Source organism: Protopterus annectens, chromosome 7.part0 (genome assembly GCF_019279795.1).
Source record: "Protopterus annectens isolate FY-2018-M chromosome 7.part0, PAN1.0, whole genome shotgun sequence".
Taxonomy (NCBI): domain Eukaryota; kingdom Metazoa; phylum Chordata; order Ceratodontiformes; family Protopteridae; genus Protopterus; species Protopterus annectens.
In genome coordinates, this window is record NC_056739.1 from 1,132,517,007 (window position 1) to 1,132,541,090 (window position 24,084).

The 24,084-nt window shown below is 38.0% G+C and overlaps 1 protein-coding gene across 1 annotated transcript in view; it reads right to left on the reverse strand.

Moving 5' to 3' along the window:
• Positions 1–19,512, reverse strand: part of LOC122806142 (putative stereocilin-like protein) — a 61,174-nt gene extending 41,662 nt beyond the window's left edge. Inside the window, exon 1 of the mRNA XM_044076379.1 lies at positions 18,450–19,512. Coding sequence (XP_043932314.1) covers positions 18,450–19,404 — 955 coding nt within the window. The 5' untranslated portion in view covers positions 19,405–19,512. The remainder of the gene's footprint in view (positions 1–18,449) is intronic.
• Positions 19,513–24,084: the final 4,572 nt, after the last annotated feature.

The window sequence follows — 24,084 nt, forward strand, 5'->3', positions numbered from 1 at the left end:
CTGGGGTGAATTTCTGATTTCCCATCCATTAGTCCTAAATGTATTTCAATAGGCTTAGGGAGGAGGTCTGTTTCACGTGGATGGGGAGTCTGTTATGAGAAGGAGTATTCTCTGAGACCGATAACAATCCCTCCAACATGTTTTGTTTATGTCACAGACAAGAGTTAGATCCTTAGATCAGGTGTTTTTAGTGCTGTTTGTTTTGTGAATGTGTAGCAGATCCATCAAGCCTGAACTGGAGAATGCCTTGTAGGTTAGGCATATATCACCCCTCAGTAGTCCCTAGGAAACCGAGTGCAGGGACAGGGCTTAGAGGCAGTCTGCACAGGACATATATTTTATACCCTGTATTATTTTATGAGGAATCTCTGTGGTGGCTTCAGTTGTTACAAAAGCCTGGTCAGGTACATGCCAAAGGTGCCTTGTACTTGAATATTGGTCTAATGAGGGCCGCGTGTAGTGGGACGATGATCTCTTTAGATCTATATGCCACAATATGAGTTTCCAAGTCCCTTACCACTGGGTCTATTCTTAGGGGAGTTAATCAACATTGTAATTTGCATGGATAATCATCTTCCAAAGGGTATAATTATGCATTGTTTTGCATTGAGTTTTAGGCCATAGTTCTAGCATCTGTTATCTGTCTGTGTCAGGCCATCCTGGAGGATATCTGTATCTCTGGCAGATTCAGCAATGGCACCCAGTTTGCAGTCATCAACAAATTTGGTCAAAGGCTGTCTAAATTTGTCTTACCTTCAGAAAAGTATATTCCAAACAGGAGAGGTCAAGCCATTTTTTCCTATGAAGTGAATTCTGAAATTCTGTAGTAAGTATAGCCCTTTACAACCATTGTGCTTATCAGTGAGGAGCATAACATATCCTCTGGGTTTTGAACCCAGGACCTTTTGCAAATAAAGAAAATGTAATAACCACTATACCACAGCGCTTTAACATTTTCACAGCCATCACCCACCTTTTCAGGCAAGCGTTCAGTCTCCTGCACACTTATATATACCTATATTATATAAAGCTTAAACACAACCAAATGTGATTCACACATATATGCAATCACACATTTGTCCTGTCACTCATTTTTATACCCATGAAAACTTGTTGCCAGTGTCCAGTTGCCCAGTCTGGGTTACCTGGAATAACTCTTGTGTAAAAGCTAGACGTAAAAGCAATCAACCTGACAAACATGAACTAAGAATTGCTACACTCAGAATAGGTTCACTGACAGGACAGTTCCTGCAAGTGAAGGACATGATGGTACAGAGGTGGCTGGACATCCTATGTATCCAAGAGAAAAGATGTAAGAGCAACGCAGCAAAGACACTTGGCTTGGGATCCACAGGCTACTACTCATGAGGAGAATAGGTTAGAAATGGTGTTAGAATGGTGGTGAGAGAGAGGCTTCAGAAGGCAGTGAGGGATATCATCAGAGTTAGTGGCAGACTCATTGTAATCAGACTCCGGTGTAATGATAGGGCAGTATTCATAATCTCAGCCTATGCCCTACAGCAGTGATGTGATAGTGAGGAAAAGAGTGCATTAATACAGTAATTGCAGGACCTACTACATAAAGCAGGACAACAGGAATTGGTGTTGATAATGGGTGACTTGAACAGACATATCGGGACAAACAGAACAGGATATGAGGACTGCCTAGGGCCACATGTGTGGGGCAACAGGAATAAGGAAGGAGTGGCCATTCTAGACTTCTGTCTGGCAAATGGCTTGATAGTAGCCAACACATGGTTCAGAAAAAGAGGCAGTCACAAGATGACATACAAGAGTGGCCAACATGCAAATCAGGTGGACTTCCTCCTAGAAAGGAAAGAGCACTGGGGTACCATCAGTGGTTGCAAAGTCATCCACAGTGAAACACTCAGCCCACATAAACCACTGGTTGCCACAATCAGCTGTAAGCAATGGTCAGAGAGGGCTCTAGGGTCAACAGAGACCAGGCTGAAGACTTGGAAGTTGACTGGAGAGAAAGTACAATGGTTCAAGGAATTACTCAGGGCTCTAGCACCCCAAGAAGAGGAGGAAATAGGTGGAGGGGTAGAAGAATGGCAGTGCCTCAAAACAGCACATGTGAGAACTACAGAAAAGATATGTGAACAAGCCAGGTATAGAAATAAGGTACATAAGGAAAGCTAGTTGTGGAATGCAGAAGTCCAGGCAGTCGCCGAAAGAAAGAGAGAGTCCGGGATAAAGTGTGGGATAGCAAATATGATAAAGATGCTGGGTGAGATAGGAGAGTAATGGCTCCTGAGGGTTCTCATAGCAGTGTGGAGATAAAGGCATATCCCAGATGTGTGGACATTAAGCATACTCATACCAGTGTATAAGAACAAAGGGGCATCTAAAATGCAGGGAAATACAGAGGTGTCAAACTCCTGTCATATTGCATGGCAGTTCTGGAGAAGATGATTGATAAATGGATACAAAGAGTATTGGAAAGTAAGATGGGAGATGAGCAGTTCGGATTCAGATCAGGATGCAGCACAACTGACCTGATGTCTGCACTAAGACAGATAGTTGAAAAGAGGCTAGAGATGAAGAAAAAGTCCAAGTGGGCATTCATAGACTTAGAGAAAGCATATGACAAGATCCCAAGAAAGATAATTTGGGCAGCAGTGCGGTGGTTTAAAGTCCCAGAAACATTAGTAGAATTAGCGTAAGCTATATACAAGGTCCCAGTGGCTCAATTACGAACAGTGTTTGGTCTCACAGAGGGGTTCCCAGTGAGAGTGTGTGTGCACAAGGTTCAGCTCTGAGCCCACTGCTGTTCATACTGGTGATGGACCATATTAGCAAATAGATCAGAGTGGACTGATCAACAAAGTTCTGCTGCAGCCAACTAGCGCAGAGTGTGAGGTGCAGTGTATGACAGAAAAATGCCAAAGAAGCTGAACAGTAAGGTGTACAAGATAGTGGTGCGACCAGTACTACTGTATGGTACAAAAACCTGGGCAGTAAAAGCAGAGTATATGAGAAAGGTAGAGGTGATGGAAATGAAGTTCCTGAGAAGGGTAGTAGGATCCACACTGTAGGACAAATGAAGAAATGAGGGCATAACAGCAGAAGCCAAAGTAGCTCCAATGTCAGAAAAGATCAAAAAGAATAGATTCTGGTGGTTTGGGCACATGTGCAGAAAAGCATAAGACAGTCTGGTGAAGAAGAATTGGGACAGACAGGAAGAAAACAACAAAACAAGCTCACATAGTCTTAGGAATAGGAAAATTCACAGCATGTAGTCTCAGGAGTAGGAAAATCCACTGTTGGGGTTGCACGGCATCCACAGCTATTTGAGTAAAAGGCAGGAAGAAGGTAAGAGGAAAGAGGAAATGAGGATGTCCAGCAAAAAGGTGGATGGATTGTGTGAGGGAAGATCTGCAACAGTCAAGCATGAGTATCGAAGAAGGCAGTAGTGTGGCATTGAATCGAGAGAGATGGTAAGTTACCACAACATCCCAACTCCATGTAGAAAAATGGGAAAGGGGATTGATGATGATGATGATGATTATGATGAAAACTTGTTGACCAAATGAGTGACTGACCAAATGAATGACAACCATATATATATATATATATATATATATATATATATACACACACACACACACACACACACACACACACACACACACACACACACACACACACACACACACACATACACACACACACACATACACATACACACACACACACACACACACACACACACACACACACACACACACACACATAAAGGTTCATAGTTTCATAGGATGATACTAGGCTATATATGTGGATGTAGGAGGAAATGATGGACTGTTTTTCTTAGTTCAGAGAAAAGCTTTTTTATCATTTTTTTCATGTGTATCTGCCATTCTCGGTACACATACAACCGAGTTCAAGTGACTACACAGATATGATTCGCCTGGCAATACCTGTCCCATCATTCATTCTCCATAAAATATGTTTGAGAAAGTGTTTATATTGCTGACACTCACAGCTTGTAAAAGTGCATCAAGGGATATGTGAAATCAGCTATATGCCATGATATTTAACAGATACCAGGTTATCAGACTTCCTCTCCTCTTGTTTTAAAACTTTCACTATGTTTGGATCTGATGAGGTGAGCAGATAAGTATGCAGTCCCATGACTGCATAACTACATGTAATCATTTTCAAGGAGGCCCATACCTCATTCAGAGAAAGAAATACATAATCTTGGTATAAATTGCTTTTTATATACCATTTGATAAGCATGAAGCATTTTTCTTGTTTTCCTGTCCAATACCTTTCGGAGACAGTCAGTCAGACAGAAAGAGCAAATCATTTTATAGCTTGAACTTCATTCCTAGATCTCAAGGTTTGCTTTCAACATTAGTTTTAGTTTTCTGAAGTATTTCTTACTGAGTTTTATTCACATTTGTCCATGTTTTATTGCAACCCTTCATCAATTCCAAAATATTTCTACACTCCCTCCTGCTCAAGTTCCTTTATATCACATTCCTGAACCAGATTATTTTTTTGGTACTGCAACTTTCCTGCTTTAAACATTGCTTCTGCACATTTATCAAGACCAAATGACATTCTTAAAATCATCTGAAAACTTGCAGTTGTTCTTACAACACCACATGAGATTAAATACACAGTTTTAATTCATCCACAAAAAGTAGATGAGACGTCTTTAAATAAGGTTGTATTCTGGCAGCCAAATTGTAACGATGACATTATCTGTTAGGTAAACAGCTTAATGAGATAAAGGCAACAAAAAACAACACTGATGATAAAGAATCACTCTGGAATATTGCCCTTTGAATTTTTAGCCCTGATATTATAACTTGCCAATTGTCATGGCTTAACTGTAAAGTGGTTAGAAACTGTTTCATGGTCCCCGAAATGTAACTGATCAATGTAGGATGTATCTTATATATAGGTTTATAGGTTCATAGATTAGTACTAGGTTAACTGCCCTTCTGGGCCATTTTAAGCCAACCCAATGAACCCATCTGAGAATTAAACACTGCACCTTGTGTCTGTAAGGGAAACACCTTATCCATTATGCCAACCTTCCACCCCTCACCTGTAAGCACTCTTTAATCCATGAATATGGGATGTTATTCAGTGTTTTTCTGTAATAAAGTCAATGCCATACTTTGATTCTTCCTATTTTTAAAATTCTCTATTATGGCTTTATTTTGCAGCAAATGATCCTTTTTACCCCTTTGTTCTATTGCCATGATTGAGTTTTTTTTTCCAAATGACTATAAACTCAGTCTGCATAAATTGCAATATACAGTTTGTACATCATTGGAAGGCAAGTTATTCATTTGTAGTTTTAGGATAGCTTACAGGTTCACTCTTATTCAGGAGCATCATTTTTTTCCTGTTGTTAACCAGATTGGTGACCGTTCAGAATGCACAAATAAGTAATTCTTTCACAGGGCTAAATCTTTGTGTAAAGATGTTGATACTTTTAGCCAGAAGTTAGGTACTGCATCTGAGCTTGCGTTTTTTTCAGTTAAGATCTTTTCTTAATTTTGCTTCAATTTCTCTGTCCGTTACTTTATTGCATTTCACATTTTGTACATTTGAACTTCTTACTGTTTCCTTTAATTTTTCTATCCATTCATCATCTTTGTTATGTTCCACATGGTCTTTATAACTATTTCTACAAAATGTGTCTATTTTTCCTTTTTTGGTGGTGTTTCTATTCCTTTTGCTTTGTCTCTGAGTTTTCTATAAAACTTTTTTAGGGTCATCAATTGATTGCTTATCTTGTACTTTTCCTTTATACTTATCTGTATATCTTTCAAGTTTTTCTGTCCGCGCTGATATCTTTAGTTTATTATTTGCAACAGTGTATAATAAATCCTGGTCTGTTCTGATATTGTACATTGCTTTTACCATTTCTATCTTTCTAAGTATTTTTGTTGATCTGTTCCATCTTCTATACTCTTCTAATAGTGACACTTCTTAATTGCTTTATAGTTTTCTCTGTTCATATTTCCATGATAGCATTTTATTTCTTCCCTTCCTTTCCCTTAAATATATTCTATATTTTTGTAGTAAGAATTTATCTGTTATTAATTAACTGCACAGTAATATATCCTATTTACTTCTGTTGCATCACATGAATTTCTGTTAATAATCTTGATTACTGTGTTTATCTATTTTATCAGACTGCTAACATTTTGGGTCTTGTTTACTTTCTGTCACCTATTTCCTTCCATCAATGTTAATATGTCTATCCATCTCTATTAAATCAAGCAACCTCTTCTATTAGATTATCTTTGTCTAAACTGAGTGCACATTCTTTGCTCTCTGTTTCCTGCAGGTATTCTACAGAAAGTTCCTGTGAATTACCCTGTTAGTTATCTATCTATATATCTGTCTATCTATCTATCTATCTATCTATCTATCTATCTATCTATCTATCTATCTATCTATCTATCTATCTATCTATCTATCTATCTATCTATCTATCTATCTATCTATCTATCTATCTATCTATCTATCTATCTATCTATCTATCTATCTATCTATCCATCTATCTATCTATCTATCTATCTATCTATCTATCTATCTATCTATCAGTCTATCTATCTATCTATCTATCTATCTATCTATCTATCTATCTATCTATCGATCTATCTATCTATCAGTCTATCTATCTATCTATCTATCTATCTATCTATCTATCTATCGATCTATCTGTCTATCAGTCTATCTATCTATCTTTCTATCTATCTATCTATCTATCTATCTATCCATCCATCTATCTATCTATCCATCCATCTATCTATCTATCTATCTATCTATCTATCTATCTATCTATCTATCAGTCTATCTATCTATCTATCTATCTATTTGCATTTGTTTACCAGGATAATCCACTGAGCCAAACAGCCCATTTTCAGTGGATGCCCAGGGAGAAAAGCTCCACAAGTAACTAGAAAACAAGGCATACAGTGGACACATACCAAGAGCATAACAAAGCAAATACATTTGGCATGAGTACATTACAGCAAAGTATTACATAAAGTGAATACAATTGGAATGAGTTCAAATTACAGAGCTATATACAGCCAAGTGAAGCAATTTAACAGTGGTGGTATTGATGAATTAATAACAAAATGACACGTAATTCAACACATTGCGTAAAATTTGTAACATGAATTGATTACAGAATCACACATGATTCCACACAATGCATAAACATTTTTAAAAGTTAATAATAATGAGGCATACACTTGGCATTAGTATAGATTTCTTACAACATAAAGTAGCAAGGCATTATACCTGGAATTAAATGTATTACATGTCAAATATGAATGTGTGTATTAAGTAGAAGCTGATTGGGATTTGAGGGAAGGAGACAAAATGCAGGTGCAATTCTAACTGGAAGATAAAAAGCTTTTTTAGGGAGGTTTTGAAAGTGTTAGGATTTTTAGTAGATCTAATGGTCAAGGGTAAGGCCTTCCAGGTCTTGGCTATTCTGCATTAGTATAGAAGCTGACCAGCAGACAGGATTGGTTTTTGTAGCAAAAGGTGGCGGTTCTTGGATCTGAGAGCCCTTTTTGGTTGATAGGTATTGAAAATCTGGATAAGGGCAGGCCAGTCAGATGGTTTAAAGATTATTTTGTGGGCTGTTATCAGTTGTAAGTAGGAGAGGTAGTGAGGCAGTTCGAGCCAGCTGAGAGCGTGAAGAGCAGTACAGTGGCAAGTAAACTGCTTACACAGTTACAGGCAAATTTTGCAACTTTGTTGTAACAAGTTTGGAGTTTGGCTTTTAGGGAGGATGACAGATTAGTAAGTAGGGATGCACCATAGAATACGGAAGATAGTAGGTAGGTGGAAGCAAGAACTTGTTTTGTGGTGGGGCTAAAGACGTTTTTGTGCCTATAGATGATCCCAAGCTTTTGATGGGTCTTGCTGATGGTATGGTTTATGTGTATGTCGAATGTTAGGTGTTCATCTATGAACACCCCTAGTAGTTTTGTCTGAGTAACGACCTCAAGGACTGTGTTACTTTGTGAGAGTATAGTTAACTGGGCTTTGTTAAAAGTGATAGTCTGTTTGGGCATGAAGAGCATGAGTTTGGATTTGGTAGGCTGTTCAGCTGCGTCATGTATCATCTACTGCTCATTCATATGGGAACTCTTTGGCCCATCACTCCATAGCATTGCTTACATCAATGTTGTCACTGTTTCCTGTTCTTTCCCTGGCTGTGCCATTCCAGCTGAACTTTTGTACTGGTTTTCTACTGAAGTCTCCAGAGCATTATCATGTGGAATGGTGTCAGATGCCTCCTGTTCTCCCTGTATCTCTTTAGTTTGGGACTCATGGTTCCGTCATGCTGTGACATTACCTGTGTTGGACTTTCTGCACTAAATCCCTCCCTTCTTAAGTAATCCATAACATCAGTTTCTATTTTTTTATTTCTCCATTAATAATCCTCTTTTCTACTTTCCCTTTTCGTTTTTGTATTTTTTGTATTGTGAATTTTTTCATATTTGGGTGCTCTTGCCTGTATTTCTCTTCAAATATCTTTGGTGCTGTTTTTTATATTGATTAGCTTTGCTTTCTCCTTTGCATAAATATTGCACCCTAAGAAACATCTTTTTCTTTCCCATGTCCATATTTCTTTTTCAGATCTTTCCCACTCCACCTGTTTCTCCTTAATCTAGGGGTTCATTATTCCATCATGCTGTGGCATTACCTCTGTTGGATTTGCTACACTAAATCCTTCACTTTGTAGCTGTTGCATAACTTCAGTTTCTATTTGTTTAACTTCTACCTTATAAAAACCTGTCTTCTACATTCCCTTTTTTTCTTTTTTTTTTCCATATCTGGGTGCCTTTACCTATATTTGTCTTCAAATATTTTTGAAGTTGCTTTTTTGTATTGATTAGTTTGGCTTTCTCCTTTGCATAAATATTGCACATAACAGACCTCTTTTTCTTTTCTATGTCTATGTTTTTTATAGTTTTCAAAAATCTCTGGGTTTTGGTCTTTATATTTTTGCACTTCCTCTGTCACTTCTTTTTCCAAGCAGCCCAAAGTTTCTTTGTCTATGTAATATTTTTCAAGGATCCATTGTATTAATAAACAGAAATTTGCATTAGAAGCTTTTGACAGTTCTTCCTTTGCAAGTATTTTTCTTTCCTCTAATTTCTCTTGTAATCTTTCTGAATATCTTCTATCTGAAAATTCTGGGCATCTTGCATAATTGAAACACTATATATTTTCTTCCTTATTCTCAAAAGTCTACTCTGTCAACTTTATGGCTCTTTTTTGGGCTGTCAGTTTTTGTGTTTTTTTTGTGGACTACTACTTCCTACTACAACATGGGAGCCATCCTCCTCCCCACGGCCTAACCCCATGTTTCCATGTCTTGAAGATGCTACACCACCACTTTTTCCAGTCCTGACACCAGTGCACACATCAGGATTGAGCACCTTTTAATCCTGCGACTTGTGTAGCCAGCTGTATTTTTTTATTTTTAACCTGCCTGTCTCCATGGTATATAAGATACAGTTTATATATCCATGTCATTTTCTCCAGTAACGCTCTCCTAATGTTACAAGAGCTACTTATTTATTTATTTTACATTTGTTGACCGGGCTAGTCTAGCTGGATACATGTCCTTTTTCAGTAGAGGCCCGGGGAGAAAAGCTCCCACAATTAACAGAAGTATCACACTACAATTAGATACAAGAAACTACATTAGTATAATAATAAAACAAGAAAACATCTACATTTACATGCTGATAGTTTGACAATCATTTGTTGAGTTGGTCACATGACATGGGTACATGTGGAGGTAGTGAAATGCTAGATAATAACTTGAGAGGGAGAAGAGAGTAAAGGTACTGTGAGACCTATAGGAATTAATCTGGGTTAGGACATGGGCATAACCAGTGAGACTTAAGTAATTCTCTGAGATTATTTTTGAATAGATTGAGTGAAGTCATGAGCCTGAGGTTGTTGGGAAGGGAATTCCATTGCTTTCCGATGGAGTTAGCATAAAGAGCATCGCCGCCCAAGTTATTAGATTTGATGGTTAATACCTGAATACTGTTTGAGGATCGAAGGCAACTTAAGTTGGTGTAGGGGGTCAGGATTTTGCTCAGCGAGGGGGTTTTATCTGGTTGATTAATTATTTTGAATGCTTCCGTGAGTTGGTTTAATTTAAGAAGATTGGGCAGTTCTAACCAGCCAAGTTTCTTGAGGTTGAGGCAATGGTGGGTATGATAGGGTGTACCTGTTATGAATCTGGCAATATGATGATAGATAGTAGAGAGGTTATTGAGCTCACGTTTATTGAGGAAGGAAAATATCGGAGAGGCATATAGTAGGGTGGAAAGGAGATGAGTACGAGCAATGGTTAATTTTGCATGAGGATTAAGAAAGTTCTTAATTCTGTACATTGAGCCTAGTTTCTTGTTAACTGACTTAATGGTTTGGGCAATGTGCATATCGAATTTAAGCTTGTGGTCGATAGTAACACCTAATAGTTTGGTATAGGAGACAGGCTCAATGATGGTGCCATTAAAGGATTCAACAAAGAAGGTCCTAGGATTAGCAGGTGGGGGTTCTTGTGCTAGGGGAGTGGTGGACGTGGGGAAAAATAGAAGTAACTTGGTTTTAGTTGGATTTAGTATGAGTTTCAGGTCGGAGAACCATTTTTCAACTTTGGCAAAACATTGTTGGGTGGCTGCTTGGAGATTCTGCAGAGAAAGTTCAGAGCAGATCAGGGTAGAGTCATCTGCATATTGAATGCAGGTGGCTCTGGGGATGACTGTGTGAAGATCATTTATAAAAACAGAGAAAAGAAGGGGACCAAGTATGGAGCCCTGTGGAACACCAATGTTGTTAGAGAGCAGGTGAGATAGACTATTTTGCCATTGGACTGCTTGTTGCCTGCCAGAAAGGTAGTCCTTAAACCAGCTTAGAGCTGAGTTGTCAAGATGTAAGGTTTGCAGGGTGTGGAGTAATAGCTGGTGGTTAACCATGTCGAAAGCTTTCGATAGGTCAAGAAAGAGAGCAGAGGATATAAGTTTTTTGTTACGGTTGCTATTGACTGAGTCAACAAAGGAGAGGAGGGCAGTGGTTGTACTGTGATGGGGGCGAAAACCATGCTGGGTTATAGACAGAAGATTATTGAGGGTGAGGTAGTGTAGGAGTTGTTTGTGAACACACCGTCCCATAATTTTAGCTATTGGAGACAGTATTGCGATAGGTCTATAGTTAGATGTTTCCGTGATGCTTTTTTTTGTGTTAAGTTAAGTTAAGTAAAGTAAGTAAGTTAAGTTAAGTAAAGTAAAGTAAACTGTAAAGTTAAGAACTTTTACAGTATATATTAAACACCAGGAAATTGCTTCTACCAATGATATTCATGTTTGTGTTTATACCACTGTATTTACTTTTCTGCTCCTTTTGGAAAATGAGCTTTAGTCTAGAATGGCTAACCTGGTAAACAAAATGTAAATAAAAAAATAACGTAAATAAAAAAGCAGTATTTCTGTCAAGAAAGAACTGTGCTACATCTGAACAGAAGGTGTTCTTCTGAGTGGCTGATACTCATTGCAGTCTAATCTTTCTTCTTACAGTAGGAGCCTTTTTTAATCAAGGAAGGCAAACTCATGCTTGCACCTTTGCATCCAGTCTGTCCTCCACTAGTTTAGTATTTACGACTAACACACCCTTGGGGTTGTATATGTTATAGAATGAATTGCTGTATCTTGATATTTGTTTATTTATTTATTTCCATTTGTTAACCGGGAATGTCCAACTGGGCTGAAATGGCCCATTCTCAGTGGAGGCCTGGGGTGAAAAGCTCCACAACTAAATTCAACAGAATTTACAAGATATAATCTTGCCTTGTGCAATATTATGCAGTATTCAGAAATTGTAACTTACAGAAGAGAAAAAAAAATAACAACTAGTAATATGAATAGTAATTAAGAACTTTTACAGTATATATTAAACACCAGGAAATTGCAGTTGAAGTGGGAGGTAGAGAATAGTTAGAATGAGCAAGGAAACTAGAAGAAACATGGGCAGGTAGGTAGACAGAGGATAATGAAATAGGGAAGGGGTATATAGGGGAGACACTTTGAAAGGAGCAAAATAGTTAGCCTGGTTTACAACAAGAGCACATGAGTGTGTTATATAGGTGCTCCTTAAGTAGTAATTTGAATTTGGCAGTGTTATTTGTGCTAAGTATGACCTGTGGCATACTGTTCCAGGCTTTTGATATGCAGCAAGACTATAAGGAATCCCCATGGCTATTATTTGATTTGGCGACTTTGAGGAGTAGTTTGTTGGAGGATCTTAGTGCACTGATATTGGAGTAGGGTTGAATGAGGTTGCTAACAGCTGGACAATAGTCTGGGTGGTACAAAGTGGTATGGGCTAGTGCAAGTTGGTTGAAGTTTAGTAGGTCTTGAAGGGTGTCTGGCAGTGAATCTGTCTACTTTGTTATAGCAGAATTCAAGTTTATGTAAGTCACATTTCTTTAAATTTGTGAATATAGGTGATGTGTATAAGAGTGTTGACAGCAGGTGTGTTCTGCAATGGAATGTCTGGTACAGTCAGTTAGAAAGGACTTAATTCTATAGAGAGACCCCAGCATGAGATGGACCTTTTTTATGACTAGTGACAGATGTTTGTCAAAATTGAGGTCTTTATCTATAGTGACTCTTAGAAGCTTAGTGTGGTTCGATGGCTCAATGATAGTGTTGTCAGTGGAGCAGATGGTGAAGGTTTGAGAGAAATTAGTAAATTTGCTGTTAGAGAAGAGCATAAGTTTTGTTTTTTTTGGGGGGGGGGTTGAGAATGAGTTGGGTATCAGACATGTTTCTGAATGTCCAGGAAGAATTTTTGGGTTTTCTGCAGGAGGTCAGATAGGGAGGGAACACAGCATATCAGAAATGAATCATCAGTGTATTGGACTATAGATGCATGTTGGGTGGCTGACCTGAGTTTATTAGTAAAGATAGTAAATAGAAGAGGATCTAATATAAACTCTTGAGGTACACCAATAGAGAATGGCAGTACTGAGGAAAGTTGATTTTGCCACTTAGTAGCTTGTTGACAGTCAGTTAAGTAGCTGATAAACCACCAGAGGGACGAGTGGGAGAGGTTCAGGAAGGCTAGCTATTTGTTAAGTTTTTGGTGTGAAATGGTACTGAAGGCGTTAGAGAAGTCAAGAAAGACAGCTGAGGGGTGGAGTCCACTGTTTCTGTGTTAATTGACTGTATTGATGAAAATGAGTAGGGCTGTAGTGGTACTACATTTTAGCTGAAAGCTACACTGAGTGGAGGGGAGGAGGTTGTTTTTCAGGAGATGGTCAAGGGTTGAATGTGAACACATTTTTCGAGAATTTTGGCTAGGGGTGGGAAGATAGCAATTTATCTGTAGTTGGAGAAATCGGTAGAGTTGCCACTTTTATGCAGGGGGATTATGTAGGATAATTTCCACAGTTTTGGTACATATTGTTCGGAGATACACTGATTAATTAGGAGGGATATGGGCTAGGCAATAGTACTGGCAGCAAGTTTGAGGCATTCTTTTAGGAGTTGGTCAGCAGCAGGTGATGAAGGTTTGAGTTTAGCTTCTAGTTTTTTTATGCTATTGGTCTGGACAGGCCTGAGGAAGAAGTTCATGATCTGAGGGGGTTGAAATATGAGTATTGGTATTACTTTTAGCTAATGATAGTACAGAGTTAATGAAGTGTTTGTTGGATTGTGTGGCAATATTGTCAGTGGAGTTTGTATGAGATGGGGTTGGAGTGGTGGCTTGTCCTGGTTTTAACAAGTGGTTGATGGCTCCCCAGAATTCTTTTGGGGTTATGCTGGTACTTATGTTGGATTGATGCATAGTATAGCTTTTTATCCTGTTTTATTTGCTTTTTTGCTTGGTTTTGAAAATGGCTATAGTTCTGAAGGGTAGCACGGTTCTTGGAGGCCTAGTAGTGTAGCCATGCATGATCTCTTTATATAAGGAGCATTTTCGTACTGGTGGAAAGCCAGTGAATGGGTTTAGATCTTACACAATTTTTTCTAAAGGGGGCTAGGCTGCCTAGAATAGAGAGAAAATTTTTATTGCAGTATTGTACAGCTAGATCTAACTGTAGGTGCTTTGGGGCGGACAAGTCACATTGTAGGAGGAGTGTTTTAAAGGTTTCAGGGGAAAAGTTTCTTTTCTTGTGGATATGTTTAAAGAGGGTGTCTCTAGTGGTGCATATATGTTGCCTTAACAGATAGGTGGGTAGGTGATCACTTAGGCTGTCTGGAAGGCAGCCTGACTGATAATGGTTAGAGACTGAATTGGTAAGGGTCCAGTCTAGGATATAGTGTTTGACGAGTCTGGTGGGATGTTGTATTAATTGAGAGAAGCTGTGAAGATTAATAAAGTTTGAGGGATTCTCATATGAGCGTGTATACCAGTCTAAATTAAAATCTCCCATGGTGATGTTTTCCTGGTTGAATGTTGAGGAGTACCAGCTTCGAAGGTGTTCAATAGTTATTGGATTGTTGCCTGGGGGAATATAGATGGCTATTAGAATAATATTTTTCTTGGGGTTTATATGCAGGTAGGAGATAAGTATTTCTGCATTACAGAAGTCTGTGAGACTGAGTTCTATATGGTCTAGTTTGAGACTATCTTTGTATAATATTTCAGTGCCACCACCACATTTGTAAGTGTTATCTTTTCTAAGGATATTATAACTGGGAGTCAATATTTCATGGTCTTGGATGTGCGATTTGAGACAAGTTTCAGTTAGGATGGAAATGTCTGGTGAGTGCAGCTCTATGGCTGCATGAAATTCATGGATTTTATTCAGTAGGCTTCTAAGGTTCATTTTTAAAATGAGTAGGTTGGAGTGGCCACATTGTAAGTTTAGGATATTGGTAGGGGAATTGTACTGAAAATGCTGATGTTACATGTTTTGGACTAAGGGCCAGGGTTGGGATGAATGTCCCCATATAATGAGATCTGGGTAGTTGCAGTTGGGTAGTGATACTTGAGTTAGCTAAGTAATATGAAGAGTTTAATGTATGGCTAGGCATTATATTTAGCTTTGACATATTTGAGTGAAATAAAACTGTGTGATGGCATTGATATATATTTGGGAAGATATCAAGACATTAGTGGGAGCAGTCTAGGAGTGGGTGGTGCTTAGGTTGGTAGGAGAGTGAGTAGTTGAGATATGTAGATTTTCATAGGATATTAAAATGTAAGTAGTTATTAGCAAGGTGATTAATGTTGCAAGTTGTGGTAACAGTGTTTTTTTTTTTTTTTTGATGAGGTAAGGAGAGTGTGTGGAAATGGTTATGTATAAATGTATGTGTTGATGGGGTGGGTGGGAATTGTGGTTACCATAAGGGAGCGGAGTGAGTCCGAGCGGAGACAGGGTGAACAGAGTTGGAAGAGCCAAGGCGGAATCAGAACAGAGAAAAAAGCTATCAGTTTGATTAAAATCACACAAGTCAGTGCCAGAGATAGCGCAGACACCAAAGAGCACTATATTGCTTGTGAACAAATGATTTATAGACTACACTGCTTATTATACACTGCATTCAATGCTGCAGTTTATCAATAATGAATTTAAAATAGGTAACAAATACTAAATTAATCAAAAGACAAGAATATAGTGAGATGGGGGAGGGGCAAGCTAAGATGTGGCGACCTTGTTAATGTGCCTGCCAGTACCATATCTCAGTTAAATTATAGGTTGGAGAGACACACACACAAAACAGTTTATTGGGGGGAGGTAGGAACTTGAGTCAGAATGGCACTCTTGTGACACTTTCTTACTAAGCTGGTATGTTTCAGTGGTGGCCGATCGCAGGCTGGAGAGAAAGCTTGCACATGCAGTGTTTAGCGTGACTTACAAATGACTAGAGTCTCAGCACCAAGTCTGGCTGCCTAGATGCATTGGTTGGATCCTTTGCCAACAAATCCATGAAAGAATCTGTGCCCATGTATTGTTTCTCCAGCTTTTGGCAGGCAGCAAGCAAAGCTGCACAGATGAATATAAACCTTCTACAATGAAAACTAGAACACCAGCATTTTCTACACTCAACGAATTTCACTTAGCCAGTTACTCAGGATTAATTTCTTTGATTTCAAGCTTAGGTCTTACCATATGTGGATTATACACATGATATTCCTAGTGGACTACAGCTTTCTTGAATAACCTGGGTTTAATTATGCATCATACTGCCAGTTCTCCTCTTGATTCTGGGGTATTTCCACTATCGTTACAGGATGAACTAATTACCTCCTCTTTAAGAAATCTATCCTGGATCCTTATTGTTGTAAAAGCTGCCATACCATCTGAAATATCTCATTAAACAGAAAGGTTCTTACAAAGGGTGCAGATGTTTACCTGGATTCATAGCTTTGTAAACACATTATCCACTTAAGTCTGGAGTATGGACACCGCACAGTACCAGGACTATAAATGATCTCATAATATCCAAAGATGAGTGGTGTTACATTGCTCTTGTACTCTTTGATCTATCATTAGCAGTTACCATGGTGGATCATGAAAAATTACTAAGGCATTCACAGTTACAACAGATTCTCAAGAATCATCCCAGATTGGCTTGTCTCTAACCTCTCAGTTCATTGAAAGAAGGACATATCTGGGATTAACTCTTCTTTTGCATTCTCTCTGCACTGTAAACTTCTTCAGTGTTACATTTTGTGCCTCTGTTGTTTATTGGGTAAATGCTGCCTTTAGAACAGTTCATTTGAAAGACAGGTAAGTGTTATCACCATTACATTGAGGGTGCATGGCTGTACCTCCTATTCCCTCATGAATTCCCTGGTGAACAGTCCAGCAGCGAGATTCTGAATGGGCTACTGGGAATTAGTCATGCGATAAGTAAACTCTACCTGTAGCATGGTTCATGCTAGGACACCATTTGTTGATAGCCACAGGTATTCTATTATTAAATTTTAAGTTAACTGATCTTTCCTTAGCTCATGGCTAACTTTTACAGGTGACTCAAACAAGTAGCCCTATATTCTGCCTTTACAAATGTAAGACATTTTCTGTTTCAGGTTGCATTCTGAGTCATCCATATCTGTAACCTTGTTTCCCACAAGCTTTTTATGTCACGCCCGAACAGCAATCATATTTTTTTGCCTACTTCAGAAGAAATTCATCAAATAAATGTTCTTCTTGCATTTTTGTTTATTAGAAGGATCTCATTCTGGTGTAAGCAACTTCATTTGTTTCCAAAAGTCAAAATCATTATGTCATTTAACTTTTTTTTCCTGAAGTGCATAATGAGTCTGGTTAAAAAATGAAAAAAAAAAAAAAACAGACATGCAGATAGATCGATACACAAATAGATAAATAGACAGAAAAACAAACTGATAGAGTGAAACTTAGCTTCCAATATTCTAATATCAGTATTAATACTAAACAAAAATAAGAGGAGCTATTTATGCTGTCATTCAAATATTAATGTTGAAATACAATTTGTATTCAGAAAACCCATAACTTTATCAGTTCTTACTTTTACATTTAGAAGCTATTCTGCTCCGTGTTATGTCATTTCAGTATCAGATCCTGATGACATCCTTTCCTTCCCTTCTCTTTGGAATGCTTGCCACAATGTGAGGCAAGCTACATCCAAAGTGAACTTACTAAGAGTGGAGCTTGTAGGATGGCTCTGTCCTCACCAGCTTCTGCAGAGCAGTACAACCCAATGTTATAATGTGAATCTATGGCTGCAACACTAAACTGGGTTTACAATGCATAGATGGAAAGATCCACAAGGAATTCAACCAGACTACCTTACAAAATTTTCACCTTGGCTATACTTGATCAACAAGACTGATGCTGTCTTTATGTTCTGTATTGCTTCCATTCCTAGATATAGATCTAAATTATATTACTAAAAACGTAGAGCTATATGGGAACCTATTTGAGCAGGGGATCATCATGAAGAAATGTAATCATAAATAATCTAGTCAGTACAACCCTCACCAGTCCAAGCAGTTTACAGAAAGGATGGCTAGACGAAATAATGTTCACATATTGAAGTCATCCCAGTAGACCGATGCAATTTCACTCTCAAAATGCAGGTCTAACTGTTAGCACGGTACATGGAAGATTGGTATCTGTAAAACTGCTAAAAACAAATTTTCAGTAAAGCAAGTTTACAAAAAGATTACTTTCCAGGTAAGATGAAAAAAGTCAAAGTGTGAAAATGCTTATTTATGAAGGTCTCAATACTCCTGTCAAATACAACTAAAGTTTAATGGGGTCTAGCCAAAGCAAAATTTATGGCAGGAGTAGTTCTTAAACAGAAGATAAAGGAATTATTTGAAAGACGTGGCCTTACACATAATGCATTGCTGTAATGGAACATAGCCCTTTAAACAGAAATTATTCTGCGGTTCTGAAAAGGAGAACTTACCAGCTGAACATCTACCATCAATGTCTGCTTGAGGAATACCAATGACAGATGATACCTCATCAACCAGTGAACCAGTCATCCGAGAAACCTTCTTTTTAACATTTGCATACACAGAGGATCTAATTGTTTTTAGTAGTCCTTGTCGGAGCTCTGCTAGGCCATCCCAAAGGATGTCATCATATATCTGCACAGATCCCAACTCCCGTATACCACTGTCTCTCTTGTTTGTCCTGTAGAGTATTTGAAGAAGGCTTTGAACATTATGAGAGCTCATGCCTGAGCTGAGCCTTGTAAGATTAGAAGAGTTGCCTTTAAAGGTTCCAGATAGCATGTTTAGTGGTCTTAACCTTCCATGGCCATGAAAAGAATTTCCAGACTGGACATTAATCACAGGTTTCCAGTTCCTAGTCTCAAACAGTTTGAGTAGTTGTTGAAACTGGTCTACAGTAAACCTACAGTCACTATGGCCAGACAGTGTACAGACTATATTCTGAATCGCAATAACGGCTTGGCTGTAGGTCTCACTCATTAAAGCTTTGAATATAGTCTCAACCACACCAACCACAAGTTCCCAGTTTTGTCTGATGAGCCAAACTGCTGACTGATCTTTACTGAAAAGACTCAAGAGTTTCTGGATTAAGCTAAGAAGGCTGTCCCAGTTCCTACTGCCTCTCAGTGAAATTAAAAAATCTTTCAGCTTTAGAACAGGAGCTGGTGGGAGCTTCTCCTCTCTTCCTTCCAACTGGAATAGATTTGAAAGAAAGTTTTCCCAAAACTCCTCTCCTTGTCCCTCATAGTTCTGCAATTGCATAGAAATGTTGTAAAGGAACTGTGATGGCCGGCTTCTACCCAGGGGGTTTGTGCCAAAGAAAGGGAGGAAACCCTTCTTAGGCAAGACTCCAAGTACCTGCAGGTGTTTCACTAAGTTTTTTACTTTAACCTGAACTTTCTTCATGCCTCTGTCTCCCAGTTTTGTATCTGAGACATCACTGTTCTTTATGTTCCGCTGAGATTCTTTAGTTATCAATGACAGAAGCTTTTTCAAGACATCCCATGTCTGCTCATTCCTTAATCCTAGAATGAAAAGACATACATATTTAATAACTATTAAAACAATCAGGAAAATAACAAATCTGTGTATAGCTGCATAGTTTGTTAATTTCAGCTGCCGTGCAAAATAGATGCACTTCATGCACTGCACAAGAATCAAACTCATGTTACAAGTCTCACAAAGAAGAGTTATAATCACCCAGTCAAAGAAAGGTTCCTGTGTGATAACAAGATACCATATAACCATTTGATTTCTTTCATTGTGAATTGATATTAACCACCAGAAGTCAAGCTTATCTTGAAAATACTACATTGTACAGGATATTTACTATTTTAGAAACCATTGCATTTGTCTCATATGACAGTGGTGAGGAGTTTTTCTTTCATGTTGATCAGCAATATACAACGCTGTCATTTATGAAAGTATATTCTGTAAGAAAATATACAGAATCAGACATATTCGTTTTGCCTTTCATTGACAACTGTTATTTTGTACAACGGGTTAAAACATTTTTTTTTTTTTGGAAATAAAGTTTTTAAAGATTATTTTAGCAGTTGCACTACAAGATATAAAATAATACAATATATCCCTGCGGAAAACACAAAAATCAGAAGCTGTCATTTCCTTCATTTTCGCTACTGGAAATGCATTTAAGACAACCTTAGTAAGCAAATATGAGACACAAAGACAACTAATTGACATGTTGAGATAAACATTATCAATGTGTTGGTGGTATTGGGGAAGGAATAAGTTTCAGTCAGTTAACCAACATGCATCTTTTATAGAAGAAAAATTACAAGACTCATCTAATGTTTAAAGTGTGTGTGTGTGTGTGTGTGTGTGTGTGTGTGTGTGTGTGTGTGTGTGTGTGTGTGTGTGTGTGTGTACAGCTAAGTTAAAATAGCCCTATGCAAAACATGTTAAATGTTTTATGAACTAGAACAATAAACTGGGAAATCACAAAAATAATTATACAATTAAAAAAAATTTAAAAAAGTGTGATATATAAAGAAAGTAAACAAGTAAAATATGAATTTATTTTAAAAAAATGCACAAATGGAAAAAAGAAGAGACAAATATGCAATGAAAGGCAAGACTTGCATACTCTTACACTTAAAAGGGAAGAAGTATATTTTCCTCCAATAAATCTGACTTTGTATTGCTTACCCATTAGAAAATGGAACTCCAAATTAAGTGGAAAGACCAAGATATTTAGCAATAAAAATATCAGGATGTGACTTTGTACAACCCAAAACACATGCTACTATTTGAGCTTTCCCTGGCTCTGCCTATATGTTTAAAAGAATTTTGCATTTTTCTAAAACTCTGCAATTCTGTTGCAACTTTAAAGCAAACATAGGAATCCATAGCCTGTACCACAAGAACATGAATTACAACATACATGTATGCAAAAAAAAAACTATGACTCACAAATATTTGAAAAAAAAAAAAACAAACAAAACCAGAATGCACTGTTTTGCAGGGGGACAAGCTCCCTGCACCTACCACACATGGGGGGGGGGGGGCTGTACCCCCATACTCACTTCTACTTAAATACCAACTCTGAGATTGCACTACAGTAAGGAAAGGGCAAATTCCCAGTTCCATGTTTTTGCACATCAAAATAATGGCAATGTTTGTGTTTCAGGTGCTCAAACTTTTGACAGTTCAAGCACTTGAAATGCACCCATATTATGTGTGTGTGTGCATGTGTGTGTGTGTGTGTGTGTGTGTGTGTGTGTGTGTGTGTGTGTGTGTGTGTGTGTATATATATATACACACACACACACACACATATATATATATATATATATATATATATATATATATATATAAAATATGTAAATGTACCAAAAAAACAAAACAAATGAAGATCCCAGCCAATAAAGGTAGGTAATGGAACATAAAAACAAAGTACCGAAACTACCAAAGCAATAGGCATGAAAGAAATACTTTAATAAAGCAAAATAAGTTACTCTTACACAAATAAAAAGACAAGCATTTTCGGGTATAATCCCTTTATCAAATCTTAAAACTTCAACAGTTCATGTTCTCTTAAAAAGTGTCTCTTAACCAATCACATACAAAATGTAAATAAGTTATAGAGTTTTCTAAAACACTACTGGCTGATAAAAAAGTAAATCCAGTCATGACATGTATATGCTGAAAAGGCTATTCCTTCTTCACTGGCCACTATAAAATCAAATGGCCCATAAAAAGCATACATACACTTCCAAGTATACCTCTCAACTGTAAAGATTTTTGCAGAATTTTTGGCTTATATTTTTGGTGTTTTCCTCATAAAATTTGCATTTTTTTTTTGGCAAATTACTGGGAAGATCTGTGATTTGAAATCACTAAATAATAACATACATTTGAGTTTCAGACTTCAAATCCTTCAGAAAATGTATGTTAAATCAATACCTGTTACTCTAGCAACTGTCTAAGTTTATAAGAGCAATATTTAAAATGTGTCCTTACTTTGGGGCCTTTGTCCCCCCCCATTTTGTCAGGCTTTGTCCAGATTTCTTGCACAAAGAGGTTGAGAGGCATGCTTCCAAGTCAATGGTTCTAGTATAAAAGCATAGGCCAGTCACACATGAAATGTAAATAAGTCATAGTTTTTGTAAAGCTCTATTGGTTGATCAGAAAAAAATGCATCCAGTCATAATATTTGCATGCTAAAAAGGCTGTTCCTTCTTCATTGGTTATTGTAAAGACAATTGGCCAATAGTAAACATTCAAACACTTTCAAGTCATTGGTTCTAATATATAAACATGGACCAATCACATGTAAAATATGAATAGATCATAGCTATTTTCTAAAATTCTATAGGTTGATCAGAAAACTGCACCCAATCTTAACATTTACATGCTAAAAAGCCATCCCTTAACATGGGTTAATGTAAAAATTGAACAGCCAATAAAAAACATACAAAACATTTTCAGATCATTGGTTCTACTATAAAAGCATGGACCCACCTGAATTCAGATGTTAAACTATCTTCACTGGTTGTATAAAAATGATGAGTAACCAGTGAATAGTCTATGTACATGAAGTAGCTATTTGTATTGGAATATGAACAGGGACCAACCCAGAATCAAATATATCTATATGGCCATCTTGCATTGCAGTTTTCCTAACTGCAACTTAACCAGTTCAAGAAATAAAAATCACAAATCAGAACAAGCATATTGTCACATATATGTGTAATGCCCATCAGTAAAAAAGTATGTACTACCTGTCTCCATAGAGGTTCACCAAGGATCCATCCTTGGACCCCTACTCTTCTCTGTTTTCACCAATAATCTAGCCTCTGCCACCAAACATGGCACACTCATACAATACGCAGATGACTCAACCATCATCTGCTCAGCCCAGTCCCTACCCAAACTGCAAAAAGTCACACAGGAAGCCTTTTCCTCTGTTGAAACTTAGTTATCCAATGCCCAATTAATACTCAACCCAAACAAAACTAAACTACTCATCTTCCAACCCACCAAACATACTCAAAACAACTCTCACTTTAACATCACATCAAAAGACAACACCACTATATACCCAACTGAACACACCAAATTGCTAGGAGTGGAAATAGACAATAAACTAAAATTTGACATTCACATATCCATGACCCTAAAAAAAGTCCACAAAAAACTAGGAGTGTTATACAGAAATAAGCAACTTCTCACCAAAGCAGCAAAGATTTCAATAGCAAATTCCCACCTTATCTCCACCCTACTTTATGCCTCTCCAATATATACCAACCTAAGGCAATGCGATCTAAACAAGCTAGAGACATGCTACAACAAAATCGCCAAATTCGCTACAGAGGCATCCTACTGTAGTCACTGCTGTCTCTCACTTGCTGAACTGGGCTGGCTTGAACTCCCTCACCTCCTTCAATGTGAGAGATCAAGTGCATCGAGGAGTTTGAGATGGATTCCAAGGTAGCTAGCTGAGAAGCAACAGTATCATGCAGCTCCTCAGGCAGTACCCCAACCAAAGAGGCAGACATTTCTGAGATTGGGTCTCTTTGGAGGCGAGTAAAGTGTGCCAGATAATTCAGTGACCAAATGGCAAATGTCACTGAAGTATAGGTCTGCTTCCCCAGTCTGTCCATAGCCCAAGACTCCCTGTTTGGGGGACGAACACTGGAACTATCTTCTGCAAGTTCCCTCTTGGTGGCTGCCGCCGCAACCATGGAATCAACTACCAGCTGCTTGGACCAATTGGGCTGGTCTTCAGGGGTGGATAAAATTTTATCTGGCCTCCGGGGGACAGGTTCTATGTTGTCCGGGGCCTAGCAGGCATGCTGCACAATAAGTTTAACAAGTTCATCCACAGGTGGGGTCACCCAGGAAGTAGATGGACAAGCACAGAAGGCCTGCAAGAACACTGATTCCTCCAAAGAAGGGTTGGAAAACTTCCAGTCTCCCCTCTGTTTGAGGATCTCGAAAATGTCTCCAAATGAGACGTCTTCTGGGGGAGACCATGGGGACCCTTCTTTCTCATTGCAATTGGTGTCTTCGGTGATGGATTCCTCAGGGGAATCAAGATGCTTCCTCTTGCACAGTTTCTTC